The 17,765-nt window shown below is 48.5% G+C and overlaps 1 protein-coding gene across 4 annotated transcripts in view; it reads left to right on the top strand.

Annotated features, from left to right (window-relative positions):
• Positions 1 to 17,028, top strand: part of FEZ1 (fasciculation and elongation protein zeta 1) — a 52,388-nt gene extending 35,360 nt beyond the window's left edge. For all 4 annotated transcript variants that reach the window (XM_058662566.1, XM_058662564.1, XM_058662565.1 and 1 more), the window contains 6 exons: positions 1,199 to 1,367; positions 5,204 to 5,475; positions 7,952 to 8,032; positions 9,750 to 9,825; positions 12,295 to 12,360; positions 16,666 to 17,028. In XM_058662566.1, the coding sequence (XP_058518549.1) occupies positions 1,199 to 1,367; positions 5,204 to 5,475; positions 7,952 to 8,032; positions 9,750 to 9,825; positions 12,295 to 12,360; positions 16,666 to 16,682 (681 nt within the window). In that variant the 3' untranslated portion in view covers positions 16,683 to 17,028. The remainder of the gene's footprint in view (positions 1 to 1,198; positions 1,368 to 5,203; positions 5,476 to 7,951; positions 8,033 to 9,749; positions 9,826 to 12,294; positions 12,361 to 16,665) is intronic.
• Positions 17,029 to 17,765: the final 737 nt, after the last annotated feature.

Below are 17,765 nucleotides of genomic sequence, written 5' to 3'. Positions count from 1 at the left end.
TCATTGTCTGAACATGTTTTTTTAGTAGACTTGTTCCTCATTTCTCTGGCATTTGAACTAGGTGAACATTAGAAAACTGAACAGAGCCCGATAGAAAAGAGCAAGGACTAGCAATTTTTCATGAGTTGTGGGGGAAAAAGCTCCATGTCACGAGTCTAGTGATAACTGTTCTTAAGAGAGGCAGAAACTCAACCGTCAGATCCTAAAGGCAGTCATGAACGTGGTTTTGCAGTGAAAGTCTGGCTGTCCTCAGAGTAGAGTTGAGAAGTTTGGGAATAAAAACAGAAATGGATCAAAAGAAGGAGACTCTTAGCCCCCTGATCTGGGCTGAGCCTCACAAGGAGGAAACCTGAATCAGAGACCCCAGGCCAGGTACCTTGGAGGGCGAGTGTCCCAGCACCCACAATGGACAAGTGCAGAAGTGCCCTGCGGTGACCAAACTCCTCCGCAGGCTCCTTGGAGACCTGCTCTTGGCTTACACCACTTTTATGAAGAAGCAATTAACGTACTCTGTCACTCACAGGTATTGCTTTCAGCTGGTGTCTAATCTTACCTTCCCCCTCTAGGAATTGTCCTACATCTGTGGTATACATTAGAATCAGACTTCTTAACCTAATTTCTGCTCTTCAGACCCTACCTCCCCTTTTATTTGTATCATCGGTATTTTCATTTCTGAGAAGCTCTGGGTTCCTGTCTGGCTGAATGCTGAAGAATTAGCTGTTTTACTCTCCATTTTGAGTTATATTCTGGGAAGGCTGCATGTTTCTGCCAGCCACTTACACCGTGATGGATTACGGGCAGGGTTTTGTGTGAAAGATGGGTGGCCAAAGTATTTTTCCACTTAGGAAAGTGCTCAGCACATTGAAGCGAATGCTCCCCTTCAACCAACCCTGTTTTGCTTCCTGAAAGACTGGTTGATTTCCAATAAGGCATTCTTGTAAATGGAGCTCTTGGAAAAGGTGTTACATTAAAGGGTGCTTTCCATTAAAGGCAGAGTATAGGTAAGCCTTTGATCCATTCTATTTTTATTGGTATTCAATATTTCTTTAGAAATAATATTGCTTTAGGCATTCTATAGGCAGCAAATTAGAGATGGCCCTAATTGATCAAGTCAAGCCAGAGGGTCCTCCAGGGCTAGCCGAGTTAACATTGTGTGTGCGTGTGTGTGTGTGTGTGTGTGTGTGTGTGCCTTCTCCAGGTCATCGAGGAGATTGAGGAAATGATGCAGAACTCCCCAGACCCTGAGGAGGAAGAGGAGATTCTGGAAGAAGAGGATGGAGGAGAAACCTCCTCCCAGGCTGACTCAGTCCTGCTGCAAGAGATGCAGGCCCTGACGCAGACCTTCAACAACAACTGGTCCTATGAAGGTGAGGGCCTGGGGTTGGGCTGGCAGAGGACGAAGTGACCATGCTGGGCCAGGTGCTGTGCCGTGTGCGTCACATGTGACCCGCGGTACCTTGGGTTCCACCCTCGAGCAGCACCTTAGAGACCAAGCGGTTCAGCAGTGTGTTCCTGTCTCAGCCTCAGGAGTACAATTGGCATTTGGGGATGGGAAGATCTTTAAAACATACGTGTATTTCCATTTTAAGCTGACGCAGAATAATTATACACATTTATGGGGTACAGTGTGAAATTTCAATACATTTATACAAGATGTAACAATCAGATCCGGGTAACTGGCCTGTCACCTTATACATTAGACATTCACAATTTTCTCTACTAGCTATTTAAAAAGCAATGAGAAATCATTTGAAAAATTCGAAGGAGAATATTAATAAGAGCACGTATTATGGGGGTGCTTTCTGTGTGCAGACCCTGTTTTAAAACCTTGCACAGAATCTCATGTACCTCACATGAACCCTGTTTGGATAGAGCTGAATCTTGTAGAGGTTGGCTAGTCCAAGGCCACTGTGGAAGAAATAGAATTAAAACCAGAACCTCTTCTTTACCCAGAAAAGCTGTCCACAAAGATGGAAGAGAAAGAAACAATTCTATTATGGAATAAGCATTGAGTCATAAGGAGATGTATCCCAGGCTGTCAGGAAAGGATTGTAAATCTCACTGTTTTCTGCAGCTAAGTGGGCAGAACCCATTACCTTAAGTAGGCTCTGTAGCCTTTGCTCCCTGCACAGTAGAGATTAGACCACATTTCAAAGCAGGGACTGCCAGGCCCTCGGAGAACCCCTCTGAATTATGGGAATGGCAAGAGGCTCATTCAGTCATTAAGAAGATTTAACATTTGAAGAGGACAAAAAGGAAATTCTGAAAGAAAAGGGAGGTGGGGGAAGGGAGAGTCTGTTCCCTTGTGTTCAGTGGGGCTAGGCAGGCCTCTCTGACGCGGCCCTTTGCCTCCCGCTCCATTTGAAGACGCGCGGCCTAGTCTTCTGATCCTGTATCAGGTCCTGTAAAGAAAGGGCTGGATCAAACGTGTAAGGAACAGATGCAACGGAGCCAAGACAGGCTTGAGAATAAACTGCAGGGAGGGAGATGATGCTTCTGGGAGGGATATGGAGGAGTGGGTGGCGGAGTGGGCCAGCCTGGGTGTGGGTCAGACTGGGCATGGGCCCACACTTGGGCTTATTGCTGACGACTGGTCAGATGCCCTTAAGTTTCCCACAGGTAAAGGATTTCAGACATGAGACAGAGTAGCAGTGCACAAAGTTGAAGGAAGAGAATCTTCATGCTGGACCAAAGCAGGGAGCCAGCCTGCATTCTGCCCGGAGCTTTCACAGCCCCTTCTGCCCCGTGTCTCTCCTCCTGGGACATGGCTGGGAAGAGAGCTCTCCGGAGGTGGAATTCGTGAGATTCCCCCTGGAACTTTGCCAGCACAGTATTATTGGACCTAATTGTTCCCCTGACACATGGCAGAGAAGATTCCCCTAAGCTGCCCCCTCCGCCACCTCCCACAGATGACTGGGACCCACCTAACATGGTTATTGAACAAGAACAAAACTTCAGATGTATAAGTTCTGGTCGGCTTTCCAGGTGTGCTTCTTCCATTTCTTCCCTCATTCAGTCATTTGTGCTACAGCCCCTCCCTATCACACATGAACTAATGTCTACCTTGCTGCCTAGCAAGCCGTGGATCTCAGGGACCACAGAGAATGCGAGTTGGTCTGAATGTGGCTTTGAAGTGGTGACAACTGAGCTGTGGTCTTGTTATGGGGCTGAGAGCCCAGACTGGGCTTGGAGAGATGCTTAGCCAGGGCTAGCCCTGTGTGTGAGAGTACAGCCTGGACCCTGGACAGAGGTGAGCAGAAAGCAAGATGTACTGAAAGGCAAAGGGCTAGTACACACTCGGACACGAGTGCAGGCCACGCCCCAAAGGAGAGTTGCTCCCACCTAGGCTGCAATCATCCTTTCCGTAGGATAAAGGGTGGTGTTTGGGGGCAGGGTCTGATTGAATGTTTAAAAGAGACAGGATTTGAGGTGGGGTCGCGGCATAGGTGGTGGTCCCTGGGAAAATGTCAGTGTCTGGGTTGTGATGGGAGCGAGGCTTAGCTCCGCCGTGAGCAGCGGATGTGGTGAGTCGGCACGGGAGGTGAGGAGATTGGACGGTGTGCAGGCCTGCTCTCTGCCCCTCTCTGACTCCTGGCCTAGCCCACGTCAGTCCCAGGCACAGCCTCCTGAAAGCTATGTGCTGTGGCTCTGGAAGCAGAGGCTGAGAGAGGCAGGGTGCGGCCGCAGGAGGAGGCCGGCCCGGCAAAGCAGTGGATCTGGCTGCCTCATTGCATTCACAGCTGCCCCGGTCACGCCATTCTCAGCCACACAAAGGCCCCAAACACAGCAGTGTTCAGAAGGGACCCATGGAAACAGCTGAGATGCAGAGAAAAGTGGCAAAGAAACAGGAGGAGGAGGACGTCTCCTGAGAGCAAAATAAAAGGAAAGCTGAACAGAGTCAGCAAATAGCCAGGCAAAGTAGAACGGAAAAGAGAAAAATGAAATTTGTTCTCAGTTAAAAATAAGAGATACCATTAAATAGGAATTAAATTTAAAAGGTGCACCCCAAATTTATTTTAAGAGAAAATCTCAAGATCAGAAGTTAAAGTCTCGGGTCCAGGTCCCTTGTTCTTTATCCTCTCTTCTATTCACAGCCCCCCACCCCCCCGCCGCCCTGCCACTTTTTAATGTATTGCATTTATTTCTTTACTTGAAAGGCAGAACAAGGGCCCGGCGGCGTGGTCTAGCGGCTAAAGTCCTCGCCTTGAAAGCCCCGGGATCCCATATGGGCGCCGGTTCTAATCCCGGCAGCTCCACTTCCCATCCAGCTCCCTGCTTGTGGCCTGGGAAAGCAGTTGAGGACGGCCCAATGCATTGGGACACTGCACCCGCGTGGGAGACCTGGAAGAGGTTCCTGGTTCCCGGCATCGGATCGGCGCGCATCGGCCCGTTGCGGCTCACTTGGGGAGTGAATCATCGGATGGAAGATCTTCCTCTCTGTCTCTCCTCCTCTCTGTATATCTGACTGTAATAAAATGAATAAATCTTTAAAAAAAAAAAAAAAAAAAGAAAGGCAGAACAATAGGGAAAGAAAAGGCGTAAAGTTAGAGAGATCTTCCATCGCTGGTTGATCTACCCCCAAATTCCTGGCCTGGGCCAAGCTCAAGCCAGGAGCCAAGAGCTCCATTGGGGTCGCTTACATGTGGGGCAGGAACCCATGTGCTTGCACCAAGATCTGAAGCAGAGTAGCTGGGATTTGAACTGGTACTCGGATAGCAGGTGTGTATGTGTGTGTGCATACGCGTGCATGCGCTGGAGGGGTGGTCCTAAGCAGTAACTTAACCTACTGCGCCATGGTGCTCCCTCCAGGTTCCCTTTTCTTGACTCTGAAAGTAGCAAACTGCTCTATAGTGCCTGGCAGGCAGGCTTCATTTGTCCCAGTCTTCCATGTGTTTCCCAAACTTCTGACTATGGACCAGGACCATGATTGGACAGGGGGGCGTCAGATGTCTGGTGACTTCGTGGTCAGCAAGGTGTTGATCAGTTCTTGGGAATAACCGCCACTTTGCTATTGCACAGAAAAACTTCTCTCTGCCTTTTCTCCTCAATTCTTGACCCATGTTACATAAGGAATGATTTGGAGCTAAAGAAGAGGGGGATTAAAAAAACCACATGTCTGTGCTCAGAGAGCTGTTCGGGGTCTGTCTGAGGGGCAGGCAAGGTGTGACTGCTGTGTCACTTGTGAGGTGTTCCTCCCCCGCAGGGCTGAGGCACATGTCTGGGTCAGAGCTGGCTGAGCTGCTGGACCAGGTGGAGGGGGCCATCCGCGACTTCTCAGAGGAGCTGGTGCAGCAGCTGGCCCGCCGGGACGAGCTGGAGTTTGAGAAGGAGGTGAAGAACTCCTTCATCACAGTGCTAATCGAAGTGCAGAACAAGCAGAAGGAGCAGCGGGAACTGATGAAGAAGAGGCGGAAAGAGAAGGGACTGAGCCTGCAGAGCAGCCGGATGGAGAAGGGAAGCCAGATGCCTCTTAAGGTATGTGAAGAGCCCCAGTGAAAGGCCAGGTGCCCGGCCCAAAGCCCAGCCCTTCAGTCCCAGGGTCAACCTTGCAGGAGGCTCAGGAGCAGTAGCAGGGGGTGGGGTGGGAGTAGGAGGATGCCTGCCTCCTCCCTTCCCCGAGAGGGCTCGCAGGCTAATGGGGGCAGACAGGGCGTGCACATCTAAGCACGATTGAGGATGACACCTTGTTCTCTTCAGGCAGATCTTGGCATGTAGTGTTGGCAGGGGAACAGTCTCAGTCCTTAGGGGCCAGCTCCGTGTTTTGGGCACAGATTCCAGTCCTGGCAAGACTTCTCAGGGGTAGAAGAGGTGAGGGTCTTACAGGGGGTAGGTGAGGTGTTGGTTGGGAAGGTATCGCTGCTTGAAAAACAGCCAACGCCTTAGCGGCTTCTTGATCAGACTCTTCAAGACAGCAGTTCACAGCCAGAGGAGCACAGTGGGATTGTCTAAGGAGCTCTTTCAGAATGTCTGGGCCTGGGTTCGATCTCAGAGCTACTGATTAAGGCCTAGGCACGTGCATTTTGGAAAAGAGCATCTCAGAGGGCCCAGTGCAAAAGCCTAATGGCTAAAGTCCTCGGGAATTCATATGGGTGCCAGTTTATGTCCTACCTACTCCATTTCCCATCCAGCTCCCTGCTGTGGCTTGGGAAAGCAGTAAAGGATGGCCCAAAGCCTTGGGACTCCCACTTGTGAGACCCGGAAAAAGCTCTGGACTCCTGGCTTCTATTGGCGCAGCTCTGGTCATCGTGGCCACTTGGGGAGTGAACCAGTGGATGGAAGATTTTTCTCTCTGTCTCTCCTCTCTGTTAATCTCACTTTCCAATAAAAATAAATAATTTGTTTAAGGAAAGCATCTCAGATATTTTTTGGTCACTGAACATTTTGTGTCATCTAAGATCTTGGCATCACTGTTTGCTTGAGTTTTACTGTTCTGCTTTGTCGTGGAGGAAAAATCAGGAAAACAGAGGGATCCTTTAGCTGTGAGGGACTTGCTTAGGTAAGAGTCTTGACCCTTTTTTGTTTAAAACACATACTTTTTTTTTTAAAGATTTATTTATTTTTATACAAAGTCAGATATACAGAGAGGAGAGACAGAGAGGAAGATCCTCCGTCCGATGATTCACTCCCCAGGTGACCACAACGGCTGGTGCTGCGCCGATCCGAAGCCGGGAACCAGGAACCTCTTCCGGGTCTCCCACGTGGGTGCAGGGTCCCAAGGCTTTGGGCCGTCCTCGACTGCTTTCCCAGGCCACAAGCAGGGAGCTGGATGGGAAGTGGAGCTGGTGGGATTAGAACCGGCGCCCATATGGGATCCTGGCGCTTTCAAGGCGAGGACTTTAGCTGCTAGGCCACGCCGCAGCCCTAAAACACATGCATTTTTAAAAAGATTTTATTTATTTATTTTGTTATTGGAAAGTCAGGTATATGGAGAGTCTTCGACTGCCTTCCCAGGCCACCCAACAGGAGGCTGGATGGGAAGTGGGGGGCCTCCAGGATTATCACTGGCACCCACATGGGATTCCGGCATGTGCAAGGCGAGGACTTTAGCCACTAGGCTACCATGCAAGGCCTGAGACTCTACTCTTTCATTGTTATTTTAAGCATTTGTTTATTTGAAAGGCAGAGTTATGGAGAAAGAGAGACAGAGGGAGAGATCTCCTTGATTCATCCCCTAAATGACTACAATGGCCAGGGCTGGGCCAGGCCAAAGCCAGGAGCCTGGAGCTTCTTGCAGGGTCTCCCATGTGGGTGCACAGGCCTAAGTACTTGGGCCATCTTCTACTTTTCCCCCACTCCAGTAGCAGGAAGCTGGATCAGGAGTGGAGCAGCTGGAATTTGAACCATTGCCCACACTGGATTCCAATGCTACAGGTAGTGGTTTAAGCCACTATTTCACGGCACTGGACCCAAGGCTTTATTTTTTTGGGAGGAGGGGGAGATTTATTTATTTTTATTTGAAAGGCATATTGAGACAGAGAGAGAAAGAATCTTCTAACTGCTGGTTTCTTCCTCAAATGGCCACAATAGCTGGAGCTAAGCAGTTCCAAAGCCAGGAACCAGGAGCCAAGAACTTCTTCCAGGTCTCCCACATGAGTGTAGGGTTCCAAGAACTTGGCCCATCCTCTGTTGCTTTTCTAGGGAGCTGGATCAGAAGTGGAGCAGTTAGGCTGCAAACCAGCATCCATATGGGATGCCAGTGCAACAGGCAGAGGATTAGCTTGCTAGGTCACTGTGTCGGCCTCCAAAAGCTCTACTCTTTATTCTTTCAAAGCTCAGGCTTAAATTCTGGCCAAGGTGGTAAATGTACTTCTGGGCTTCAGAACCCAGGGGCTGTTACCTGGGACAGCATGATAGCTGGTGGGTGTGGGGGAGGGGGATCAGCGAAGACCCAGGAGTCCCTGGGAGTGGCAGTAGCAAGGATGTGTCCCTCTTGAGTGTCTCTGCCCCCCAGCGCTTCAGCATGGAAGGCATCTCCAACATCCTGCAAAGTGGCATCCGCCAGACCTTCGGCTCCTCAGGGACCGACAAACAGGTACGAGCTGTTCCCCGCTCCCAGCTCTGCTTTCAGGCTCCTGCAGTTGGGCCTCCCCAACCAAGTAGCAATGGTGACCAAGAATTTGGAGTAACTCAATAAAGGGAGGGTTTTAGTAGTTTCTTTTACTTAGAATAAAGTATCTTTTTAAAGAAGCACATAACATTTCTAAAAGTTACTCATCTTTTAGAAAGAAAGATAGATAAAGAAAGAGAGAGAGAGAGAATATTAGTTGATCATTTGCTGGTTACTCCCCAAATGCTAGCAGCAGCTGTGGTGGGGTCAGGTCAAAGACAAAGAGACTGGAATTCAGTTTGGGATTCCTAGGCAGGTGTCAGTGACCCACCTACCTGTGCCGTTACCACCTGCTGCCCCTCAGGCTGTGCATTAGCAGGAAGCAGAGACTTCAGACATAAACCCCCAGGGGTGTGGCTGCCAAGCAGTAGCATCTTTGCTGCATCTAACACTTGTCCCTGAGTTTTTGTTTGGTTTGGTTTGGTTTGGTAGGGTGTGTGAGGGGTGCTCCAGGGTTCTGGGACAGTTTTTATGTTACAGTCTGACACTGCTTGTAGACCTATGGATTCATTTGTTTTCCGGACAGAATGCATTATGAGGAGATTCTGTTGTGAGACATCCCATCCTAGAGTTTAATTCTAGCACATTGGCTCACCAACTGAGCAAACGCTACCCAGACTGCCTCATCAGCCACCCTTCTCTGATTGTAACCCCTGCTGTGGCGTCTCCTTGCTGGCTCCATTTAGTCAGAAACTTGCCTACGAAGCAGCTTTGGCTACCCGTTAAGGCAGCTGTGCAACCTTCCTGCATGCCTCTTGAGCTCTGCTGCTACCCTCTGGGGTCCAATGTAAAAAGTCCTGCTCCCAGCCCTTACTGGGTGCACAAGCTAAGAGACACAACCCGTGTGGGAACAGAGAAGTTTGAGATAAAGAGTGCACATGAATTTTTTTTTTTTTTTTTTAGTATATGGTTGGAGCCGAGGTGTTAGAATTCTAAGCTGCTGTCTGGAGATTGTAGGAACGCAGCAGTGAGGAGCAAGGCCAAGGAGATGGGCCGTTTTCTCAAAGCCAAGCTGCTGGTGGCAGAGCTGAGGCTAATACACAAGCCTTTCAGCATCTGTCACTTAACTCTTGTCACTTAGCACCGGGGACTTCCTTCACATCCCTCGGCCTCTCTCTAGTTGTCTTTTGATGTCTCCCTGGAATCCCGCTCCTCCTGAACCCCGCCCAGCAGGTGTTGCTGTAGGAGCACCTCACACCCAGCAGAGGGAGCAAACCCAACTTCTCAGTCCCTGGGCCTGTGGCGGTTCCCTTGCCCATCACTTTCCCGTCATTTTTTGACCCGAGGCAAACAACTCCAGGAGTTACACTGTAAAGAACAAGAATATAGACCCCCCCCCTTCGCCCCAGAGATGCTCTATGCTGTTCACTTGGAGGAGAAAAATCTCTCCAGGCTTCCTATACCATTTAAAACATCTAGGGTAGTAAGCATGTGGGATTTAGGGTAGAGGGAGGGTTCCGTTGACCAAAGATGGTTGGTGGGGAAGTAAAGGGGCCGGGGGAGGGGTGCGGTTGGAGGAGTGTATGTCGTCTGAAATAGTGGTGAGCTAATGACCCCGAGGACCGTGGATGACGCCAGATCTGACGGGGCTGTGTTCGTCGGGTCTCACATCTCGGGCCATACCTGCTCTGTCGGTTCACAGTATCTGAACACAGTCATCCCTTACGAGAAGAAGGCCTCCCCGCCCTCCGTGGAAGACCTGCAGATGCTGACTAACAGTGAGTCCCTCTCGCCCCCTACCAACTCGCCTTACGCTTCCTGTGCCCCAGGCCCATGGCTTCCTGGGAGCGGTTTTACGTGGGCCATAATTTGCTCTCTGTTGTCACTGCATATCCTGCTGCACAGGGTAAAATTCAGACGCGCTGTAGTGGTCCCGGAGCTGTCTTTCCTTTCCCTTGGTTTTTGTAAGGGAAGTGAGACGCTGGGAGGGATGGGAGGGCATGAGCTGGTGGAAAAGGCTGAAGTGTATGGTGGGTGTGGGCTGAGGGGCCATGCAGGTGCAGGCGACTTTCCCAGCAGTTTTCTGGGCCACTCTTCCTGCAGCATCACGCTGCTTGGTCTGCACTGGCATCTCTTGGGCCTGGCTGAGAACCACGGTTTCTTGGTGGGATAAGATTAATGGGAAAGACTAGAGACCGGATTTCCCTTCAGAAAGTCCCATTCCCTCACCTGTTTCCCATCCCGCTCCTGTCTCCTACAGCAGCATGTGACAGAGAGACTTGATATAGCCAAATCTCTTTATAAACATCGAATGGGACCTTCTCCCAGAGGGCCAGGGCTTGTGGTGTTAGCCGGCAGCAACAGCGTGGCTCTCCTAGGAAGTGAAAGAACCCCAGGCCAAGGCTCCGTGACCACCAGAGATACTATTTCATGGCAGCCGGGCACTGTGGAGAGTGGTCCCTGCAGGCGGCTCTGGAGGGAAAGGGTCTGTGTGGGCAGAAGGAGAGGGGCCTGCCCTCCGCTGGGCCCAGTGTCAAGTGACCAGCAGCCCATTGTCAACATGGGGAATGAACACTGTGGGTTCGTTCTGGCAAGCAGGAAACTGCTACCATCCACAAGCATTGTCTCCTCCAGAATGAAGAATTTAAAATTCTAAGTACATTGCTTGGCTCCTGACTCATTTAAATGCCCTACCTTTTTTTTTTTTTTTTTTTTGAAGGGAGCAGATAGAATTGAACTGGCATATAGAGGGGTCTGGGTTTTTATGGTGGTAGGTATCAGAAGAACCATTAGGACAAATGGCGAGATGAAGTACTCCATCATACACTTTCACAGAAGGGCTGGCTGGTGTTTGAAGACAGATGCAGGCTCAGGAATTCAGGGTGAAACTCTTGTTTCTGTTCTGAGTCGGCTGGAGGACATCATTCCATTTTATTTTTAAAATGACAGCTCCAGGGCGTCCACCATTGAAAGAACTTCGGAAACCTGGGGAAGCAAACAAAGAAAACTAATTTATGGCCCACTCCATTGTGGCTCCCATTGTGGTGTTTCTGCCATCGTATTTTACATCTTTTTCTTGTTGTTGGGATTAGCCTGCTATCATGATTTTGGTCACATCCGTTAACATTTGGTTAACATGCTTTGAATGGCTGTCTCTAACATGGGGATAGAACACATTGTGAAATTTTATTTCTTTTCCAAGAAAAGCTACCATCGTATCTGAGTACCGATTCTGTAGGTTAGGCAATTAGGAAAGAGTTCTCTCTCTCTCTCTCTTCTCTCTGTTTTTTTTTTTTTTTTTTTCTTGCATGCATTCGTGAACAATGTTTCCTTGGGTCAGTGGATTAAGGACAGAGGCCAAAAACCAGCTTCTGCGGCTGGGGCATTCAAGTAAATTTTGGATTTTTTAAAAATAAAACTGTTTATTTGAAAGACAAAATAATAGAGAGAGAGAGAGACAGAGAGAGACAGAGAGACAGAGATCTTCCACCCACTGGTTCACTTCCCAGATAGCTCCAAGAGCCAGGGCTGGATCCAGTGAGTAACCAGGAATCAGGAACTTCATCTGGGTCTCTCACATGGGTAGCAGGAGCCCAAGTGCCTGGGTCATCTTCTGTTCCTCCCAGGTACGTTAGCAGGAAGCCACGACTCAAACCAGCACTCCCACGTGGGGGTCACAAGCAGTGATTTAATCCACTCTGTCACAATGCTAGTTCCAGATTTTGGAGTTTTGACACCAATTTAGTTAAAAATTGGCAAGATCAACTATTACGTTTTCATGATTCTCTTTTTGGCGTGGCATTTAGTATGTTGCCGAATATGCTTAACCTACTAGGTGAACATGAATCGTAAAAAACAAAAACAACAAAAAACTGAATCATCTCATTAGATTAGCTATATGTGAGACCTGATTCTTCTTTAAGAATGGCCTTATTTATTCACATGCATGATTATTAATAATGCATAGCTATGAAAATTAAGATAACCTGCCCCCTCAAAAATAAATAAATAAATCAAGTCACCAGCAGGTCTCCTACCCTGAGCCAACCACGGTGGTTCTTTGAGGGACTTCTCCTCCATCGCCGTGCGGAGTGCTGCTTCTGGACGGGGTCTGTAGATCGTTGTCCAACACTCACTGAGTGGCGCCCCTGCTGGGTTTCTGCCTTTGGGCTGGTGGGTTGTTTGAACCTGGAAGGGAGCTCCATGGCCCGATGGTGTGTTGACTCACTTCTCCTCTCACTTGCCAGTTCTCTTTGCCATGAAGGAGGATAACGAGAAGGTGCCTACTTTGTTAACAGACTACATTTTAAAAGGTAAGAGCAGCGCCAGGCCTCCTGGCGTGTCCTTCTGAAGCCTTTCTTGCCTGCCCAAGCCAGACAGGCCGAGAGGAGGGAGATCAACGGGGTTTTGCCTTCGGATGTTGCTGGGGGACCCAAGAAAGCGTCATTGCCCAGAGTTACCAGTGTTGTTGATGGTTATAAGCCAACAGAGGCCCCTCCATGAAATTTCTGGGGAGTTCGTGTATTTTGCGTTTAGTTGGGAACACCAAGTAATTAAAAGGACATTGAAGCTGAGATCCATTTTTTTTTATTGGAAAGGTGGATATACAGAGAGGAGAGACAGAGAGGAAATCTTCTGTCCGATGGTTCACTCCTTAAGTGGACGCAATGGCCAGAGCTGAGCCAGTCCAAAGCCAGGAGCCTCCTCCGGGTCTCCCACACGGGTGCAGGGTCCCAAAGCCTTGGGCCGTCCTCGACTACATTCCCAGGTTACAGGCAAGGGCCTTAACTGCTACGCTATCGCGCCGGGCCCGAAGCTGAGATCCATTTTTTTAAAAACTCTTTTTAAAACTTTTATTGTGGAAACTTTTAATAACTCAAAGTGACTGCACGGCATTATGAATTCTCCCCTGCGTTATTATTATTTGACTCCAACAAGTATTAGCTCATGGAGAGCTTAATGTATATCCCTACCCAACCCAACCTCTCCCCTTCCATATTATTTTGATGCAGGTGTCGGTCCTCTTATTTTTCATCCATACGTTTTTCAGTATGCATTTCTAAGATATAAAAACTAGACAAACTTCGCCAAAATGCCATTATGACAATGAAAAGAAACTGAGGCTTTTAAAAGAAATCTCAGTGACTGTCCAAGTCAGTGTTCAGACTTCCATGTTTAAAAAAGAAAAAAACATTCAGTATGTATTCACTTGGTAGGCAGACAGAGATCGTGAGAGAGCTCACGTTCCCTGATTCACTCCCCAGATGTCCACAGTAGCCTGCATTGGGCCAGGCCTCAACTAAGGGCTGAGAACTCGTCTCAGACAGAAACCTGATCACCTCAGTCACCACCCTGGCCTCCCAGGATCTGTGTTAGTACAAAGTTGGAGTCAGGAAGCAAATTCACCCATGTGAGACACAGGCATCTCAACTGCTTGTTTTAATTGCTGGGCTAAACACATACTCTGATTTTCTTGGTTTCCCCCTAAAAATGTTTCTCAGTACATTTGTTTGAATCAGGTTCCGGTGAAGGGCCATATGCTGTAATAAGATCATAACTTTTCATCTATATGTGTTTCCCAGTCCTTGAAATAATTTGTTGGAGAAATTATGCTGCTTGTTGCATAGACTTTCTTCGTTCTGTAACTTTGCTGATTTTATCCTCATTGGTATAAATGTCTTGTTTCCACTCCTTTATTCCCTATGAATTGATGGTATGAGAGGCTTGATTAGGTTCAGCCTCAGATTTGTTACTAAAGCTTATTCATTCGTTAATTAAAAGGCAAAGAAAAGAGAAAGAGAGATCTTCCATTAGCTGGTTTGCTCCCCACATTTACACAGCAGCCAGGGCTGGGCCAGGTTGGAGCCAAGAACTAAGAACTCTATCTGCAGCTCCTGTGTGGGTGGCAGGGCCCAAGTACCTGAGCCGTCATCCACTGTCTTCCAGAGTATGCTTTAGCAGGAAGCTGGATCCAAATAGGAGGCGGAACTTGGGCCAAGACGTTCTGATATGACATACAGATGTTCAAGTGCTGGCTTAACCCACTGTCACAAGGCCCTCTCCCAGCCTCAGACATTTTTTTTTTTACATATACCATGTTGTCAAAAGTTGTATCTTCAATTGACGAACATTTTTGTCACTGGATTGGAAGTGGACCACCCAGGGCACAAATCTATGTCCATATGGGATGCCAGAGCCACAAGCAGAAGCTTAGCCTAATGTGCCACGGTGCTAGACCTCCCTTTGTTTTAAAAATTATGTATTTATTTATCTTGAAATTCAAAGTTACAGAGGAGAGAGAGAGAGATCTTCCACCTATTGGTTGATTCTGTAGATGGCTTCAACAGCCAGTCCTCAGCCAGGTTGAAGCCAGGAGCCAGGAGCTTCTGTGTCTCCCATGTGAGTGGTAGAGGCGCACTTTCTGCTGCTTTTCCTAGGCCATTAGTAGGGAGCCAGATCAGCAGTGAAGCAGCCAGGGCATGAACTGGTGTCTATATAGGGTGCTGGCATCACAGCTGGCAATTCCCTGTGACTCCAACAGAGGTGGTTTTCAAAAGCAGATTGTAAGAATGGGTTGTATGTTTTTTCTATATGTATCTCCCTCTTTCTCTCTCTAACTCCGCGTTTCAAATAAATAAAATATTTTTTAAAGAATGGAAGAAGCAGGGTACAGTGCCATGGTGTAGTAGGTTAAGTTTTGGCCTGTGGCACTGGTATCCCATATGGGTAACTGGTTCATATCCAGCTGTTCCACATCTGATCTGGCTCTCTGTTTATGGTCTGGGAAAGCAGAGGATGACTGAAGTCCTTGGCCCTTTGTGCCTGTGTGGGGGACCCCAGAAAAGCTCCTGGCTCCTGGCTTCAGATCGGATCAGCTCAGTTCAGCTCCTGTTGTTGCTGCAGCCATTTACAGAATAAACCAATAGATGGAGGATCTTTGTCTCTCCCTCCATGACTCTGCCTTTCACAAAATAACAAGAATAACAATTTTTTTAAATTAAAAAGTAAAGAAAAAACACCAGTTATATGTTTGGTAGCCTGAGGACCAGACTCTATCCCCCATGATTCACTGAAAATATCAGTGAGTTTGTGAAAGTTGTTAGCATGGTTAGTATTTCTTCAGCATTTTTTACAGCATGGACTTTCCCAATAGTCCTGTGGTACTGGCACAGGCAGCTTCTATGGAACAGAAAGATGGGTAGGCACATTCTGGTGGGAGAAATTCTCCAAGTTCATCTAAGGACACTTGAGAAAGTTCATGGACAAGGTGAACAAAGATAAGTTTATTTTTTTCAATGAAATTATTACTTTTTAAGATTAAAAAATGATTTGAAAGGTAGCAACAGATTGAGAGAGAGTGAGAGATCTTCCATCCTCTGGTTCACTCCCCAAATGGCTGCAATTGCCAGGACTGTACCAACTTGAAAGCAGGAACCCAGAGCCTCTTCTGGGTCTCTCACGTGGGTGTATAGACTCAAACACTTGGATTGTCTTCTGTTGCTTTCCCAAGCCCATTAGCAGCGAGATGGGTTGGAAGCGGAGCAACCGGGATTTGAACTGGTGTCCATATGGATACCAGTATTGCAGGAGACAGCTTTACCTACTGTGCCACAATGCTGGCTCTAAAAAAATATTTTTTATATTTTACTAAAAGGCAGGAAGAGAGAGCACTTGCTTATATCTGCTGGTTCACTACTCAAATATTCACAACAGGTGTAGCTAGGCCAGGCTGAAGCCAGGAGCCTGGAATTCCATCCAGGTTTTCCACACAGATGGAAGAGACCCAAATATTTGGTTATTTCCAGTTGCTTCTCAGGATGCACATGAGCAGAACGCTGGAATTGGATTTGGAGCCAAGACTTGAACCAGAACATTCTGAAATGGGTGGTATCTCAGGCAGGGTTTAACTCCTGTGTCAAACTCCTGCCCCTGGTGCACACACAAACACAAAGTTGAAATCTATGCTTGAAAGTCTTTACAAAGTTTGTGAGGGAAAGACGTTGTGACATGATGGGATAAGTCACTGGCTGTGATGCTGGACTCCCATTCGGATGCCTCTTCTAGTCCGAGGTACTCCTGTTGATATGCTTGAGGAAAGCAGTGGGAGATGACTCAAGTACTCAGTCCCCTGCTACCCCTGTGGAAAGCCCAGATGGAATTCCTGGCTCTTGACTTCAGCCCGGCCCAGCCCGGCCATTGAAGCCATTTGGAGAGCACACCAATGGATGTAGGATCTCTCTCTGTCTCTCCCTCCTTCCCTCTCTGCCTTTGTAACTCTACCTTTTTCAAATGAAGCATCTTAAAGAAATTAAAAGGTCACTATGTATGTGTGGACTGGAACATTTTTTGCATTAGATTGAAGTTATCTTTGAATTCTGTTTTTCTTGGGGATGTTTAAGGTTGGTTCATAGACTCAACAATGGCCTGAGATCCAGTAGTTGGACTCAGGCAGATGACCAGGAGACTTTACACCTAGCCACGCCAGCAAGCAGCCACCTGCCTCTGCCGCTTCCTTGCTCTGGAGGGAAGACAGGAAACTGCAGTCGTGCCGTGGTCCAGGGGTGGGGCCTCCTCTGGGGGCGGAGCCTGACCTCTCTCCTCTGCTCTTGTCATTTCAGTGCTCTGCCCCACCTAACCGTGTGCTTGGGAGCAGCCTTACTGCAGGAGGTCACTGAGCAAGAGTCATTCCATCACAGGGACTGCATGACACCACGTAACCTCCGGCGTGTATTTAAACGTGTATAGCTTACCCTGGATAAACACGAGCAAACGCGCGGGTTCCTTTGCTGTTGGCTTCTAGTGCTAGTAATCATTGGATGCATGATGGGGCGGGGGGCAGGGCCGGTGCCAATTGCCTCCTCTCCGCCTTGTGTTGGAGGAAGGCAGAAGCTTTCTTGGCTCACTATGTAGTCTAGCTCCAGCCCTCAAAAACAGCTTACATTCTAAGACTAATTTTGAAATAAACCCTCATTTAATTAATATTCTCTATGTGCAGTAGAGCGTGATGTCTATTGGTCCTATATTGCAAACTCCAGAAAATAGCTGTGTAGCTGTTGCCATCCACTGTGCTGTGGCCTCTGGCAGTCAGCATGGTGTCTGGGGACCAAGAGCAGGTGCTAGATGGGATGCAGTGGAGCTGTTTATGGTCCAGGCAAGGGGAGGTCACCACAGACACCTAGCATTTTGCTACTTGGCTTTATTGAAGTAGGTTTGGTAGGAGCTAACTGGTTTGAGGGGGAAGATTGTTAAGTTAGCAGACAGAAGTGGACGCCAAGGAGGAGCCAGGTAGTTGCAGGACCTCCTGTTGGGAGGGCTGGGTTGGGCCCTGGAGGTCTTAACGCCAGGGGCTGAGGGAGTCAGCTTTGCCCAGCTGCACCAACAAGGGGTGCTCTTGGAGATGACATCACTCCCTGTTGGACTCAAAGACAGTGGGAAGCATATCCCGCAAGGCCTTGCAGGTCTTTTCCTCCCCCTCCTGCAGCCCCACGGTTCAGCAGCTCTGACTGCCACATGCTGTGGCCAGCATGGACGGCAGGCAGTTGCAGGCTTGGCTGACCTGCAAGCAGATGCCATCTGCGTACCCTAGCCTCTGGCTTGACTCCTGAGTTCTGTTGGCTTCCATCGTTGTGCTTGGACAATCCCCGTACACCCTCTCTTAAGACAAAAAAGCTTTTTGTTGGGCACTTGCTATGTCCCAGCTGCTGCCCTAATCCCACTC

Source organism: Ochotona princeps, chromosome 4, assembly GCF_030435755.1.
Source record: "Ochotona princeps isolate mOchPri1 chromosome 4, mOchPri1.hap1, whole genome shotgun sequence".
Lineage (NCBI taxonomy): Eukaryota > Metazoa > Chordata > Mammalia > Lagomorpha > Ochotonidae > Ochotona > Ochotona princeps.
The sequence above is the reverse complement of the archived record's forward strand: the minus strand, read 5'-3'. Positions and strand labels throughout refer to the sequence as shown.